The sequence below is a fragment of the Lasioglossum baleicum genome, chromosome 4 (assembly GCF_051020765.1).
Source record: "Lasioglossum baleicum chromosome 4, iyLasBale1, whole genome shotgun sequence".
Taxonomy (NCBI): domain Eukaryota; kingdom Metazoa; phylum Arthropoda; class Insecta; order Hymenoptera; family Halictidae; genus Lasioglossum; species Lasioglossum baleicum.
The window spans coordinates 8,166,405-8,184,573 of NC_134932.1; the positions used below are offsets into that span (position 1 = coordinate 8,166,405).

The following is an 18,169-nucleotide window of genomic DNA, read 5'->3' on the forward strand; positions in this document are numbered from 1 at the left end:
AATGTTATTCGAAGAAATCTGTCTTTTATATCATTTTTAAATTCCTGAATTGTTGAATATTAAAACGAAATGTACTTTAATATTTTCAGTACAAAATTTACAGTATTGTATTTTGAATTGTTCCGCAGTGTGCGTGTATGAAGCATTTTCCACGTTTTCAATTGTTGGGGAAAAACAGTCGTTCCGGCAGTCCACGTACCTCGAAATTCCCAGGTTTTTGGGAATTTGATCCGGCGAGATCTTCCAGAGAATAGTTTACGGTTACTAGCGAGCGAAATTGAGTCGTCGTCGGGCGCAAAACAGGCGCGAATAGTCGAGTTTCATTTATCTGCGAACGCGATCTCGTTCCGAGTGTAGAATTATGAGTCACTGTTTGTTCCAACACTCGATATCGGACCGAAGGTGTAAACTCGACCCCAAACATTATCGTTAAACCCACGCAACTGCCAGGGATGCGAAATTGGTCGCAATTGGAGCTGATGACGCTTGTTGCGGCATTATTTCGCGTCGCGTCGACAAGCCTGCGTTTTCTCAATAATAACCGTGCTCGTTCTTTCACCGATGCTCTTCAACTATAGCTTCGCGCGCGTTTGTGATATTTTGGACGGATTAAATTACTGTACAAAATTATATTGTACTGTGCATCACAGAGGGCAGGAGATATAATTAAAGCGAAACGAGCTGCGTCGCAAATAACAACGTTTCAACAACGTATTCAACTATATTCCCTTTTTTTAAATTCATATAAACATGCGTTCTCCTAAAGATGATGAATTTTTATCATTCTGTATGTGTCTTATCCTTTTGTCCATCAATGTAAATCTTCCTATCAAAGTCGCCATGAAGCTGATCCGCCGATGCGGCTCCAAGCCAACGTAAAAAGGCAAAACTCATTTTCGCGAGCGATAGCACGCAAAGTGGCTCGTAGACCACGCAGTTTACAGAATGTGTAGACGAGCGAGTTCGATCGGGTAGTCGGTAATAAGCTCGAACGAGTCTGAAAAGCTCTCGGACGATCCGCGGGGCTCGGCGGTGGATGCGTCGCGCCGAGACGAGACACGCGATAGTTATTTAACGTGAAATCCATTTTGCGTAACTCGATTCCAACGTCATCATCGGGCCGGGCAAAACCGATTTGCTCGCTCCACGGCTCACTGAGGCGAGGCGAGGCAAGGCGAGGCGACGTGCGACGTTCCGCTCGTATCGAGTCGAGTCTTTTCCTTCGCGAGTGTAGGAGGACAGCGGCCGAGAACGGGGGTGAGACGAGACAGATATCCAGGGCTGTCGATGGGGCGGTCGCACATCGAACCGGACGACCGATGATGAGTCGATTTACTGCCGCGTAAACCAGCCTTAATCTGCGCCCCAAGATTTCTGCTCGGTCCGATGAAATTGACGACGCTGCGCTGATGCGAAAGACTTCCGCACGCCCCCGCGATCATTCTGTTTCTTCTCGTTCCTATCTCGTTTGCTTCTTCTTCGCTGCGAACATTTTTGCTAAAATTGTTGCTCGCTATTATACTTTGATCTTTGAAGAAACCTTATAAATAGACTGCGGATGTTTATGCAAATGCATAATTACAGTGGCTCACGAAAGTATTCGAACGCTCTTTAAAACAGAATAACTTTTTTATAATTGTAGCAAACGACCTGATTTTTTATAATCAATTAGAAGCACTGGTTCATGAAATGATATGCAAGAAAGATTTTCCAAAACATTATAATTTACAAAGTTACATGCAAGAATAATGAAGTCATTTTTTAAACTTTTTTATTAGGGCCCTTAAAGAAAATTTAAAATATATGTTTTGTAGATCTATGTTAGTTATACACATGCTGAAAATTTCGTCACGTACTATTATCAAATAGCGTCGATAATAGTTATACGCCATAGACCAATCCATTCCAGATGAATCGACGCTGCGTAACAAATATTTAGACGATTGCTACAATTCTGTACTTCAAAATATCGAGGACGACATAGCAAATCACTACATATGGATTTCCGTAGATGAAACCACTAATGCCAGCAATCAAATTTAGAAAAAATGATTGTAATTTATTGTAATTCGAATTACGATACTTCTCTTTCCAGTATAACTGTGAAATGTCTGTTAATACTCAATATTGTACCGAACAGTTAATGTAATATTGTATATATGTACTTAATATCGGAAAAATTTGCATATATTTCGTGCATAAATGTCATATGCATTTTGCATATTTATCGTGCATAAACTTCCACTGTCTACTTATAAATAAACATTCTGCGTGTAAAATAAAATTAAAAGAGTGGTTTGAGTAAATGTAAAAGTACGATCTAGGACACCTGTATCCTAAATCGTACTGCTGTATTTCCAAAATCGTACTTACCTTGTTTGGTAGTAAATTTTGTTTTGAAAGTATAATCTTTCTTTCTATTATATAAAATAGTTCTGTAGTTCTGTCACGCAGAAACTCCGAGCGGCGTGACAGTGTGTGTGAGAGAGAACAACATTCGTTAAATCCAAATATCTTAGTCTGGTATGCGTTTATAGCCGTCTGCATTTGCTCCTGCGCCCCAAGACTATATTTTCTTTTTCCCATGCTTGAATCGTACTTAGGAAACTAAGCGAACTGATAGAAATATTATTTTTCTAACCTAAAAGATGATATAAATTATATTATAAATTTACTATAAAGATGATATTAAATATATTTCAAAGAAAACATTAATCAATTATAGTATTTAATTGAAATTTGTCTTAAAATAATTGGCTAAAATACAGAAATAGAGACAAGTTGTGTCCTATATTATCGACTCCATAATCGCTTTATATTTTTACCACTAGAATTCGCAAACATTAATTGAGTTACCAAGAAAATGAGCCGGTACTATCTACGACTCCCCTACTAGCTTATACAACATTTAATTTTCCAATTAATGACATTTCCACTCGGTTTTTCGGTTCGAGGACGAATCGTATAAATAGATGATTTATTTCACGCTCCACGCACCCCGTCGCGTCGTATTGATTACCGGTGCCTTTACACCCTACACATTTTGATTAAATCTCACGAGTTCGTTTGGTCTCGTCCCGACCCTGTTATTTAAATAAATCGCGATTTCCATTTAATGTTTTCCTTCGAACGGCGCATAAAACAAATTACTTTTTTCACGCTGCGGTGTTTGCATAAAACGTTATAATCCATAAAACGGTTAGCGAGAGGAGAGAGAGAGAGATAAAGTTTCAGCCCCGAGTCACGAAATTTTTATAAAAATCATGGCGATCGAGAGATACTGTGATATCCAGCCGGCGGTGCCGTTCACTATTTTACGGATGAGTTTCAATTTGCTTTTTACTCATTTTACTCATTATTCATAGCCTGAAATTCTTCGCCTGAAATGAGTGGAGTTCTAGGAATCTATTTATTGCAATAAAAATGTATATTAAAAGTTATTGAACCTCGTGAAAATTTTGTACAGGTATTCTAAAGAAAATTTTCAAAATCACGCTGGAATACTCCATGAATAATTTGCACGAGTGTCGGGAATTAATTTAGTCCGGTATTTCGGCGATTTCGCCACCACGTTCGCGCGCGAAAAAATCTCGGCGCGAGTAACATCGCCTATCGAAAAATCGTATTTCCTTGCAGCGACCGGAAAACGAGGAGGAGGGTAATTAAAATTAAAAACCGATAACCAGGAGCTGCGACGGTGCAAGCTCGTCGACGCCGTGCTACTCGGCAATTACGAAATATTTATTAGCTTTCACCGACCGAAATCGCGCGAAACGCTGCCCGCTGATCGTCCTTTTCGCGACCGCATTAATTTGAATGATTATTAACGATACACCTCCGTTATTCGATAATGAGTAATTAGCCGACACACATCGACCCTTCGTGCGGCTGTGTATAAGCGCGTTGCACACCGCTCATCCTCGACCGGAGATGTTAATTTACAACGTTAACGTGTGAAATACGATTTACAACGAGATGTTAATTCCGCTCGAATAACCCCGCGGTTTGTCAAAAATTTATGTGTCGATTCTGCGCGCGCCGCGCGATATACTCGCTCGCAGATTAATTCTTCGACGTCACTGATTAAATATTCTCAGATTACGCGCTTAACGAGCCGCCGTTGTTGCGATTGTTTGCCACGAATTTTTGGTGTTTCGCGCTGCGATTTTGGTAAGCCGATTATTCAACTGGAAATTTTCATTCCTCATTTGAATGTTCCTATTCGATGTTTCTTTACAGTTGGTCCCATTTCGCTGTCTGTATTTGATAAGAACCGTTGCTCTATCGCGTGTATCCGTGTGACAGCGCAACATAATGCCCAGAAATCGATGGACGTAGCCGCTAATGAAAATGTGCATCTATCGAGGCAGCACCCGTGAATCTTTTTGTATTCCGGGAAGCGTGTGATCGTGCACGCACGACCGGTCGCTAATTGTTAAAGCGGCCGGCGATGAGGCTTTTTAACACTTGACCGTTGTCATTAAGCCATCAAACGGGAGTTTCGTGAATGGCCGAGTGCATCCATTTGCTGATCGCGGCTCTTTCGGGCGCTAAAGTCAGTCGCCGGGCAAAAATGCAATGCATTCGTGAGTAACTGCGCACACCATACATACACGGGGGCCTGGGGTCGTAATGCATGGATTTCCCATGTGTCACAAGATTGCTCTATTTTCCCGGGGTTGAATGATGTACCCCTTTTCCTTGCTCGGTTGCTCTGGAAAAAGCTCTGGGGATTGGAAACATAGAGAGCTACTCTCCCGGCTTGCTCGATAGTCGTGTCTACCCCTCCTGTAAACGAAAACTTTCCCTGTCAAGTCCTTTTTGCGTGACCCCGTCGCCGTTTTAATACATTCCGCTCGCATTTCCGCCGGAAGCAAATGAGCACTGCTAGTTTTCTATCGGGGACGTCGAGAACCGACCGTCACCCAGCCGTAATTAATTGCTTCGATTCGCCGCGAATATCTTTACGGTCTTGTACACCCCGATACTCCACTCCGCGAAATTAAAGGAGCACTGAATTATTATAGCCAAATATTCAATCGTTGGACCCCTACACCTTCCTGCAAAAAAATCTTCAAATAGTCTGGTATCTTGCTCCTCTTAAAAGCCGAACTCTCCACTTTCACATTCATCAGCTCTTCTTTTCAAAGAGTTCAAAGATTTGTTTATTGCATCAACGACAGAAAAACTGAAGTTGCCTCCCTTGATTTGAAAATTTACTGATTCAAACATCCCGATACGCCACTCCGCGAAATTAAAGGAACACTGAATTATTATAGCCAAATATTCAATCGTTCGACCCCTACAACTCCCTGCAAAAAAATCTTCAAATAGTCTGGTATCTTGCTGCTCTCAAAAGCCGAACTCTCCACTTTCACATCCATCAACTCTTCTTTTCAAAGAGTTCAAAGATTTGTTTATTGCATCAACGACAGAAAAACTGAAGTTGCCTCCCTTGATTTGAAAATTTACAGATTCAAACACCCCGATACTCCACTCCGCTAAATTAAAGGAACACTGAATTATAACTAGTAGCTCGATGTTTGAACTGCCGCAATTTTCTACAAAAAGATCTTAAAATACTCTAATGTGCCCGTTCTGATTCGTGAATTCTCTGCGTTCGCGAATATTGTGAAATTTTGCAGCGTTTACATGAGACTGGCCCCTTAAACGCTGTGTTCTGAATTTTGACGTACGAGCCGTATGCAATCCCCGCACTTCGGTCTGATTACAACTAAAATCGAGTTTCGCCCTTCTATTCGCAACTACATGGCGAGCCAGGTGGGTTGGAAAAGGGGTACGACGGGGTGGGTCTGTGTAGGTGGAAGGAGACGAGGTTCCACATATTTCGTAGCGGCGCACGAAGCGCAATTAGCAATGTTAGGGAATATCATCTAATACGAGAAGTGCCGGCTTGGATTAGTTCCACCCGTTGCAGTCTGCACATGCAAGCTGACCGCAGCGGTTTGCTGGTGCAACGTCGCACCGAAATCTCCCCTCATCCTCTGTTCTCGGCTGAGGTATCTTCTCATTCTCATATTTCCCCTGACTCCTTCTTTCTTAAACCCGAAATTAACTTTTCTAATCAGACAAATTTCTCTGCGCGTTCCGCAGCAAAAATTCCAGCATTAATTTATGCAACACGAACCGCGGGAAACAGAGCGAACTAACACTAAACAAAAGCTACATTGGCTGATAGGTAGACAGCGGATCTTTATGCATTTATGACAAAAATGGGTAGCTGTAATTTAAAACATTAAAAACATTAGACGAATTTAAATATGCCTTTATATTATTTTCAACCTTTTCAAGATATTAAGAGAGAAAGTAAATTTCTATGTCTTTCCTGTTTGTTGCAATCCGCTGTCTACTGATAAGTTATTCGAAGATAAACAATATCTTTTGAAATAGGAACTATGTATTCTTAATGTTAGAGCACCGTGGCAGAAACTACGCTAAATAAAATATATAAAAAAGACTTTTTAAAAACCACGCTTCTATTAAAATGCCCTAAAAAGGAGAAAATAATTGTTTCCCTGGTTCTCCATAAAATACGGAATCCAGTTAAATATGATTGATAATATTTTCCCCAAAATTTTAAGCGATTAGTTCAAAATTTCTTCTGTTAGCAAATTAGCGTTGGAATAGATAGAAATATTTAGTATAAATTTAAATGAAATCATGACATTTTCCCATTCGTGACCCACGAAGATTACGTCAATATAGTTTAGCGCTCCACGCTTTTATCTATAAATTTTTCTATCTATTCGGACACTAATTTTATAACAGAAGAAATTTTGAACTAATTGCTTAATAATATTATTAATCATTTAGCTGGATTCGGTATTTTATGGAGAAACAGGGGAAAAATTATGTTCTCCTTTTCAGTGCATTTTAATTTAAGTGTGATTTTTAAAAAGTTTCTTTTATATATTTTATTTTCTACTTTTATTGCCATCGGAAGCAAGTGTGTATTTAAAATTTCAGCAAAATTGGCCTATGCGAAGAGGTTTAAAATTCGATTACAAGATTTGACGCATAAAATAACACGGCAAGTTAATATAAGCGTGGTAAAAACATGATCTAATGACTGGGCTCATTTTTTAAGTTGCAACATAGTCCCGAGATAATCCTGTTCACCGCCTGGTTATTATTTTCCATTTAAACACTAAAATGATTAAAGAAAGTAACTCCTAAGACTCGGAATGAAAATAAAAATTAAATTGCTCTTGAAATAGTCCGCAGTATCCGGTGTTCTACCAAAATGGATCGATTACAAGGTTCTTTTATCCCTCCACCGCTTTCACAGTTTCCTTGTGACCTCTGTTTGAGCAATCCCTTTTACGCTCTCCCCTTTATTCCGCCGCGCCGTCCCCATTTATATTATTTTCACCCTTTTATTCTACTGTATTTCATTTTATATTACCGGCGACCCACATTCACTAGAGGGAAAAGCACGATAGCGAAAATTGGAAATCAGTGGGAAATAGTATGTAGCTGCGCGCCACGGGTAGATTTCATTTCGTATAACCGAGATTATCTGACCGCGTTATTATGTCACCCGGAAAAGTAGAATTTAAAGGTCGTCGTCCGCGGTTGGATCACCGTGTCGAAGAATCCCGAGAACTCGCCGCCATTTTCAGGCAGTACGTCGCGTCGCCTCGAGAAAATAACTAAGTAAAAATACAGGAAAATGAGGGATTTTTTACATTCAGAACAAAATATCTGTCACGATGCATGCTGAATTTGCCACAGTATCCCCTAAAAGATGTGTGTAAAAATATGGTAGGTTTACCTATAAAAAACTGAAGGTGACCTTGATAACTCTAGGGAAAAAAGGGTTGACAACAAATTTGGTATAATCATTTTGAAGCTCTCCTTGAACCACGTTAGTTTAGCTAAAAAACCTTCCAATAGAACCAGTAACAGCACACCAATCTGAGCTGATCACACTTCGTGATCCATCCTTATATTCTGAACAAAATTAAGAAATCCATTTATTAGGTTGGCAATTACGTTCGCGACCTTTTGTTTCGTAATTCTTTTGTTGTATCATTATAACCTAATTCAGTGACTTTTGAGCTGTGTATCATTCAGAGTTGGGCAAAAATTTAATCAACGATTGACGGATAAATTTCTACTCCAATCGTTAATCGCAATTAACAATTAATCTCCCAGTTTAGTTGTTAAAATTGCGGCTAACGATTAAATACTTATTAATCGTTAATTGGGAATAACGTTTAAAATTCTACTTTAGTCGTTAATAGTCGTTAGGATTAACTGCTGAAATTTTGAAATTAAATACGAAATCAAAACTATATGAATACTGAAAAAAATGTAAACTGAGTTTAGGTGTATTGTCATTTGGTCTATAATACATACATACTCTGTTTACGTGCTTTTATATTTTTTTTCGATGATTTCTTTTTTTTAATCAACGATTGACGATTAACTTTATCAATCGATTAGAATCAGTCTCCGATTTTTGGATGTATTTCTTTTTTTAATCAACGATTGACGATTAACTTCATCAATCTATTGAATCAGTCTCATGATTTTTCGATGATTTCTGTTTTTAATCAACGATTGACGATCACCTTCATTAATCGATTGAATCAGTCTCCGATTTTTCGATGTATTTCTGTTTTTAATCAACGATTGACGATTAACTTCATCAATCTATTGAATCAGTCTCATGATTTTTCGATGATTTCTGTTTTTAATCAACGATTGACGATCACCTTCATTAATCGATTGAGTCAGTCTCCGATTTTTCGATGTATTTCTGTTTTTAATCAACGATTGACGATTAACTTCATCAATCTATTGAATCAGTCTCATGATTTTTCGATGATTTCTGTTTTTAATCAACGATTGACGATCACCTTCATCAATCGATTGAATCAACCGTCGATTTTTCAATGATTACCTTTTTTAATCGTACACATTAATCAACCAATCTTGATTAAAATTTTAATCGATTAATGCCTAACTCTGATATCATTGGAAAGCTCTGAATTTTTCGATTAATTTGATATAAAATACTCGTGCTTAAAAAATATACATAAATGACTTTGTTTGAGAAAATGCGGAGATCGCGAACTTAGTTGTCAGCCTAATATATACTTTGAAAAATGTCATTTTTTAAACGTTCGTATGTTCATTCAAGTATATCTGGGATCTGATCGATTTTGAGATAAAAAATTTTACTTTTTTCCGCGTTTTGACGACTTTTGACCACAGTGGCATCGTCGCATTCGTTCCGTGAAATTTCAACTGCGGACACCATGTTGCCGCTGGCCGCAACATCGCCAGCGTGCAAGGTGCATCAACCTTACGGGTTCAACGATGCACGGCCGCTGTCCACAAATCATCGCATCTGTTGCTGCGGTTTTCGGAATGCGAGGTGTCCTCCGCGGCAGTCATGGGGACCACCGGGGGCCACAGGGGGCACACCGCTTCAAATTAGATCGCGACGTCAGCCGTGTAACAAATTGACGGCCGGAAAATCAAATGGGATTTATGGGTTTACGATCGGCCGACCAGCAGACCCTTGCGACCGGCCAATGAGAATCTCGGACCCGTTTGCATTTCCCTAATACGCTTATAACTTGACAAAAGACTTGCCGTTGACGGTGACGGATTTCGAAACGGAACCGTACCACATGAACTCGAATCAATTGCGAAAAATAGCGGAAAAATCCCTTTTCCCCTGCTCGGAAATTCCGCTTATTTAACCAGAAGTCGAACTGATCTGATATTTTAAAGCATCAATTCGTTACTAGACCGGATCGAAAAAACATTTACAGCATTTATGAACATTTATGACGAATATTGAATTTAAAAATTTTCGCTCGTTGTCTCTGAGATACGTAAATTGGCCAGAGGCATAAAATATGTGTTTAATCAGGTTAAATCATATTAGATTTTCTCAAACAAAGTATTTTATATATATATATTTTTAGAAAAAGTATTTTATATCAAATTAATCGCAAAATTCAGTGCTTTCCAAAGGAAAGTTCACTGTTGTGGTTATAATGATACAATAAAAGAATTACGAAACAAAAGGTCGCGAATTTAGTTGCCAATACTTTTGATTTCTCTTACGCCGTCTATAACAGAATATACTTCGATTTTGATATTCTCAAAAATGTCGATAGTTTCCTTAAATCCTCAAATTTCGGGCTCAATGCGCAACCTGCCATTAGGGCGTCGAACCACAGCTTTTCCCGTGTGGGCCACTCACGTATAAAAGTCCGCAGTTTCATCTTTGCTCTCTGAATTTCGTTTTACAACTACACTGTTTTCAACGCACTTCACGTAAAGTGCTACTAAACTGCATGAAAGAGAGGTAACCGACAGTTATTTTATAATTACTATATTCTCATCGTTCAGAAGGCTTTGCATTCAAGTCTCGTGCAACAAAGGTATTTTTCGAGCGCTTCGTTAAAAAGAATTAATAACTGCGAGAGATAGAAGTAAATGAGAGTGAAGATCACGGATTTTCATTTACCAGGCCAGGTTAAGGATCCGGCCGAGACAATCAGCGTCTAGAAGACTTCTTTTTCTCCTAAGGAAATCGTTTAGCGAGTTCTTTCACCGAGCGAAAGGAAGACGCCTCCTTGTTCCATCCACGCCATGGCAAAAAAAAAATGGGGGGCGAACGATCGCAGTCACGGGCGGATTCGTGCCGGGATTTAATTACGAGCCTTAAATAAATTAAAACGAAATATTCGCGGCAACAAATATTCACGACAGTTTCTTCAACAGCTACGGTGGCTTCGTGCTTCATTATTCATGCGGGATTGCGGGGGATGCATTAAAATATGTATAATTCACTGTAACGTCATCATAATTATGGACCGTTGTTGTCGGCATAATATGTTCGCGATCGAAAGTTTCACAAAGTATCGATGTAACTGCAAAACATCGGGTCTAACAAAATTATCAGAATAAATGTGTTATACTGTTCGTGCAGAGAAACGTGTAATGAGAAAACAAATGTAGCATTGTTATTCCAGGGAAAAATTAATCCTGTACTGTGTACCGGCACTGTGTAGTGCCGGATGTACAATTTCGAAGCTTCAGCTTTTCACTCGAACGATAAATGAAGTTAACAAACGTATGATCGCGAAATAAGCTCGCGATGGACTTGGTAATTTATTTTTATTACTTTGATCCTCTGAATTCTTTACTTTGCGCACAGGAAATGAATTTTACTAATATTTTACGGTATAAATTGGACGATCCCTTCCTCGTGGATATCAAAGTCTTTGTATTTGATACATTTATTCAAGTATTTATCAATACTCTGCTTTTTCAAAGCAACACACGCTAATTACTAGACTGTGGATCTTTATGCACCGGTGGCATATCCGAAGATCGCAAGTTGCATAATGATCCGTAGTGTACTAATCGCTTTCAGTACTCGACGTGTTAAAAAAAGAATGAAAGAATAAAAATATTTGAAGGCGGACGCCGGCCCACTTTGCCACGCGGTAAAACTTCTTCAGAGGTTACTTATTCTATTTATTCCGTCGGAAAAACTCGCGGACAGCCCATTCATCAAGCAAACGATCCGTTCGAGATGCGAGAACGCCGCGCCGACAAGAACCACCGATACAATCCGCGACTAGTTATTATTCGATGCGTTAAAAACCGTGTCAGATGAAATATGATAATCGTTACCCGAGCCACGCCCGGTTTATCATATTTCTTCGGGTGCATTATCATAATGGCGTCGTGCGCGTGATCGAGCGCGTTCGGCCCGGTGAGAAGCGGTGTTTCCAGCTCGTTCGAGATTGATGCCACCTTCTAACGAAATTTCACCACCGCCTGTGGAACTAAATCTCTCTGGCGTGATACCTCGGACTCGAATTAAGCCGATAATCCCGATTTCGAGGCCGCTTTTCCATCGAATATTTTGAAATTTTTTCGGAGAAAGCTATCGAACCTTTTCCATTCGTATTTTGCACACAGTATACTTTTATTCGTAGTACATGTGTGATTTTTTTTATAGGAGTAACTATTTTTGTTTATAATGAGTATAAAATTAAGTATATAAAATTCAAAATTGTTGAAAAATTTTTAAAATTGAAGATGTCAATATAATTTCTCCTCTATTAAAATCATTCCGGGAAGAAATAACATTCAATTTAGTTTCTATTTCTTGCAATCGATGCAGACAATTTTTAGTTTGCGTAAAGATGTGTAGTGATACATAATAGTGACTCGTTCTATAAAGACTAGCTCCAAAAATTGTGTTACCCCATTAAAGAAAGCCATAGAAGAAGAATTTAAACATTAATTTAGACAAGACCACATGAAAAATGTTCTGCAGTGTCTGGAAGCTGCTGAAAATTTCGATTGTTCGTCTAAAATGATATAAACCCTTGAATTACACGAATCTGCAGTAAAAATTGATGAATAAACAGGGACGAGAGCATCAGTGGAACATCACGCATTTTGCAACGTGCACGTCGGAATAATGAATTTCATTGCGTTCCGCGTTAATCAATTATGGAACAATCGCGTGCAAGAAGTTCCTCATTCTCGCGCCATGTACCAGGAACAGGAACTTCAATGCTAGTTAGGTAATGTAAATACGATCTCGAGTTCTGTAGAGCATATGTAAGTAAACAGCACACGTAATCCTCTGGCGAAACGGATCCGACGTCGACCAGATAACGTGAACAAATTATTTTCAGTATAATTGAGAAATTGTGTAATTCGCATAATATCTGGACGCACTTTGGACGAAGCTACTACTGATCTAAATGCGCGCGAAAAAAAACCTGATAGTCTGGCTTCAGATCCGGCCATTACAGAATTACTTTCAGCTATTTTCGAACATTCTCCGTGCGGTTGGACGACCAGAGAATAATTAATTATCGAACGGTATTAAAATACCAGGAAACTTTGAGCCCGTAGATTTCTCAAGATAACGGATGGTGTTGTTAAAAGTGTGAAGCCGCGAACTAACCAATATTGGAAGCCGGTGGGCTTTTTCATCCCCCTTTCCCCTACAACCCCTCCTCCCTCTTTCTCTCTTCCTCTCTGCTTTGTCACGATGTACAGCTACTTCTAAAATTATTCGTCAGCTAATTGTACTTACTGCAAACTCGACTAATTGGAATGTACAATATTTATCCGAAACCCTTCTGCATATTTATTCTTCGCGGAATCTTCCCAACATCTCTTGTTTCCACTCTCTCGCTATCCTGTGCTGTCCGAATTACAGGGTGAATTAATAATGACCTCGCGAACTTATTATTATACTGTTCAATATTAGCTTGCTGAAAAATACTGATTGTCGCACTATATTAAAAATAGCACAGTACATGACGTTCCTTTCATGTACTTTGTTTATATTTTAACAAGAATATTTTGCATAAGGATCCGCAGTCTACTGGTTAGTCTCAGTCCATTTGTTAATGTTTACTCGGCACGATTTCCATTGTGTCCCGTACACTTCAATTTTTCGAGACAACGGATGTTATTGTTAAAAGCGCGAAGCCGTGAACAAACCGCCACGGGAAACTACGGTTTCGCAGCCCGAAGCTGAATCACACTCTTATAATGCGTTCTGCGTGCGCGGGAACGCTGAACGCCGGTTTGACAATACAGTTATTAATGGAAAACGCCGGTACACGTTCTCACCTTTGGCCCACCCTCCGGCTAGAGGGGCTGGTCGATACTTCCGAAGCTTTTTGCGCCGAAACTTTTGTTCATTTACAGTACAAGCAGACTGCTCGCCGCCTGCTGGTTCTCGTTATCCATTACACATCACCACGATTACAGAAAGTTTCGGAAAACCGGCGGCTGAGTGGTGGAGGCCAGAAGGAAATTCCTGAGAGCAGGGCATTTTTTTGTTTTTTATTTTTCTCGTTTCGAATTTCCGCCACGGCGGAAGGGGCCGAAATTAATCCTCGAGTGGATTATACCGGCAGACATTTTTCAATAATCGTCGTCCACTTTTCGGATCGAATGCGACACTTATACGGAGCTTTGGAAAATGTATATTTTAACGTGTTTGTACTTCTGTACGTACCTGACTAATGCTACCATTTTGAAGTGCGTATCAATAACTTCTCACTTGCTTCAGTTATACTCCCTCTGTCCCGTAATAATAGTAGCAAGTGAATATTTAAACAAAATTGCGAAGCCGTCAATCATAATCAATGTTTCGTGACATCTGTCATTTGTTTTGACACGTCTTTTAATTTTTATCCGCTGAACGAGATAAATTGTTTTATTTCAGTTGAATATCCCATTGTAGTAGTAAGATGAAAAAAACAAGTTATGCTGGAAGCAATGAAGAACGATGGCTCCAATAATTTTAAGCTCACGGGTACAGTGACTCCCACTAATATTCGGACACTCTTAAAAACACCATAATATTTTTAATATTGGAATATACGACTTGAAATTTTTGGAGAAGTTAGAACAATTGGTTTGCTACACAACGTGACAAAAATTTTTTTGAAAAAAACTGCAAGTTGTCGGAATTGCTGAGAAAATACTAAAAGTTGTATTTTTCTTACAAAAATTTAAATTTATAAATTTTAAATTTTAAATTATAAATTTAAATTTATGAAACACGTTTCGTAGATCTGTATCAATTAAACATATTCTGAAAATTTCATCAAAATCAGTCGAAGTTGTAATGAGCTACAAATATAATTTGCGTTCCATATTTATTTTCTTTTGTTACTATTAGCACGAGACAAATTAAATTCGTCAACTGCTACTATTATTATGGGACAGAGGGAGTATTTTATTCGGTTGCAAAAATTCAGGGGCCTGTTTAAATGGATTTTTAGGAATGCTGGAACTCGAGCACCAGTTTCTTCGAACGTTGTTTTTTGTATGAACTCCAGGGTTTCCATATTAACCTTCTGGAGATCGTTCGTCGCTGTCGCAGAGATGTTACGACGAACACCGGTTAAATTTTCACTTTAGGAGGACTGGCGATAAGTCGGAAGCGAGGTTAACTAAAATATTGAAATTTCCTAATTGCCAGCGATATTCGGTGGAAGGCAGAAACGTAGAAGTGGGATGAAAGCAAGGAATGGAGAAAAGGGGGGTTGGAAAGTTCGTCGGTCGACTTTCGCCGCGCGTGTCGGAACAAGGAAAATACAGGGACACGACGAGAGCGATGAAGGGGATAGGATAGGATTTAATCAACTTCCCTTTTTGTCTCATAAATCTTGCACGCGAAGGGAGAGCTCTTCGCTTCCCGTGCGACCTAGGAATCGTTTTTCGATCTCTTCCCTCGCGAGAACGTTCCCGCAGTTTAGACGAGTCCTTTAGAGGCTGTCGATTAAACTTACCGAGGATACATTTCCCACAATCCTTCGGAGATCGGCTTCTTCTAACTCCTTGACGAGGTAAGCGTGGTTCAGGCTGCCGTATGAAATGTTAAAAAGAAAATTACCAAACACCCTGTACCGATGTCGACTGTCGCTACCGTGTATCTTTACTCGTAAACCGGGCATTCTAACCTAACCTGAAACTTCTTTAGTTAATATCTCATCACGCCTGTAATATTTTCTAAATTGAAAGGCAGTTTGCTAATGTAAACCGCTGATAAGATTTCGAATAAGACCATATTCAATAAAATCGGTCCACAGTTCAAACAGTTTGATAAGTACACAGTGGGTAAGCGAATTATTATTTTACATTGTAGCAGTCAATTGTCAATTTCCGTACTGTAATTATAATTAATGAAAATCATTGTATATGAATATTAGTAGTTGAAACCGTAAACATTGCAGAATTCAAGTTACAATTTATAAAAGATCTGATAAAATTGTTCCGTTATGGGCTCTGAAAAGACGCCTCCAATCCACTTTTCACAATTAAGTGTGCCCTACACTGATCAAAGTATCCGAAGCTCTACGGTTACATTTAAATTCATTGCAAGAAGTTCTCATCTAATCGGAGACGTATAGCATGAACATATCATGATAAAAAACGCGTATTTAAACATGTTCCGCGAGAGTGAAAACTCGCTAAGCCCGCGACAAGAAAGTCGAGAATTATGAAGAATTATGATAGTTCCCCGCTCCGTCCGGTAATTCAATTTCACCTCCCGCAAAAAGGAGATTAACCCTAGAAAGACTGGCTCGGCTTCACGGGCTCCTTGCTTACAAAATATGAAAAATGTGTGATTCCGCTTCTTTTAAAAAATGCTGCTTCTCTGAAAGAACGGATATACCGTCGCTGGTGTCTTTGAGACCCTCTTATTTTACAAAGACATTATTTCTAAAGAAATGTTGTACTAAGTTTACAACGCTGCTGAACATTTCTCTCATATTTGTCGGATATTTGGTATCCCCTCTGCTCTTGCAGTTGATTCAGATTTTAATGAATTAGAGAGAGGGTAACTGCATTTCCCGGAGTGTCCACAGTCTGGCGGCACTGGTCCTAATGTTTAGGTTTTGACGTCACACGCTACGTATGTGACCGTTTAGCTAATATGTATTTTGCTGGAATATATGTGTGACTCGGGGCGTGCCCATCCCGCCGTCCTTTTCGAGCGACTTCCTTAGAACATATACACTACCGCTTAAAAGTATCCGGAAACTTGCGAAATGTGTAATATGTAGCGCAACGCATAAAAGTTACTTAAGCATCTAAAATATTGACTCAAATCGATCTTTATTACTTTCTTATGGAATATCTAACGTTTTAAGTTAACAACTACCTATGTGGAAACTTACCAACATTAAAATAAGATGCACTTGCCTTACGATATACGATGCTGAACAGAGTCTAATAAATATGTATGTTATTAATTTCCTTAAAACCGAGATGATTATATTTTCCGTATACAACAATGTATTGAAAACAATGGTCAATTCAATTCAACAAATCGGTCTACATTGCAATGAGCTACATACGTTTAAAGATGATCACGTAAGGGCGAAATGCTTTCACCCTTAAAGCTCTCATCTTTAAACGTATCTCATTGCAATGTAGACCGATTTCGATGAAATTTTCGGTATGCATATAAGTTACCGAAATCTATAAAACGCATTTTTTAAATTATCGTTACAGGCCCAGATAAAAAAGTTGACAAAACATCATTTTTAAAAATTTTGCATAATTCCGACCAATTGCAATCGTATCAAATTTTTGTTTACTTATTCCCTAGCGAACTAGCCGGTCTAACATCTTAAAAAAATTCAAGTCCTTTGGTCCAATTTCTAAAAAGTTAAGCGATTTTTAAGGGTGTCCACTTTAAATTGTCAGTGACTGTATGTAGTAGACGACGTAATCTTGGAACAAGACACGTTATCTGAAGCCGGATCTATAAGTATACATGGTCCAAGATCTTTTCCTGTCCGAATAATAATTAATCGTTGTTTATGTTTGTTTCAGCATCGAAATCGAATCTAGTCGTGGAGATCGAGCCGAAGGGGCAGGTGGCGGTACGGCTCGGCGAGAGTCTACAGATCTTGTGCAGAGTCGGCAGACCTTTGCAGGTATGCCGTGTCGAGATACCTGGCGAAGATGGTGGCATGGTATTGTCTAAGGGGCAACCACCGGAAGACGGCATCATGTACCACGGTGCGGGCACAGACGAGGGCCAATGCGGGGTTCACATCGAGAAAATCAAGGAGAGCAACGACGGTATCTTCAAGTGCACTCTGACGGCCACTGACAGCCGGGCGGAAGCGCAGGCGTCCGTCAGGATCGTTGTTGCCAGTGAGTGTTCCTTAAACTCGAATTAACACGCTCGCCAAGGTGTCAGTCACCGGTGACCGACAGCGAACTCCTCCGTGTTTCCATTGTGTCGGTCACCGGCGATGTTTCAGGCGGTTAGCGAAATCGATCAGCACGGTAAAACAAACAGTCAAGAAAATTGATCAAATAGTGTTCATTCTCGTTTCGAAAAGTTCTTTTCACCTTCTACATTGTTCTCCGAGAATAAAAATAAACAACGGAAGAAGCTGAAATGCGCGCGAACACTTATGGGTAGCAGTGTAGAAGCTTAAAAGCTTCCGGGATTTTCTTGCTGGTGAAAAAGTATTCTACCGTTAGGGGAGAAGTATTATGGGAGGCCACGTCAGAGAATTCGAGAACTAATTAATCTTCGTTAAGAGAATTGCTTACGGGAGGAGAAATAAGAGACTGTGAGAGGATATTACTGTTTCGGATAAAG

At 39.4% G+C, this 18,169-nt stretch overlaps 1 protein-coding gene across 11 annotated transcripts in view; it reads left to right on the forward strand.

Annotated features, from left to right (window-relative positions):
• Fas3 (fasciclin 3) overlaps positions 1-18,169 on the forward strand; it is a 557,696-nt gene that overhangs the window by 503,774 nt on the left and 35,753 nt on the right. For all 11 annotated transcript variants that reach the window (XM_076422127.1, XM_076422128.1, XM_076422131.1 and 8 more), the window contains one exon: positions 17,386-17,712. In XM_076422127.1, the coding sequence (XP_076278242.1) occupies positions 17,386-17,712 (327 nt within the window). The remainder of the gene's footprint in view (positions 1-17,385; positions 17,713-18,169) is intronic.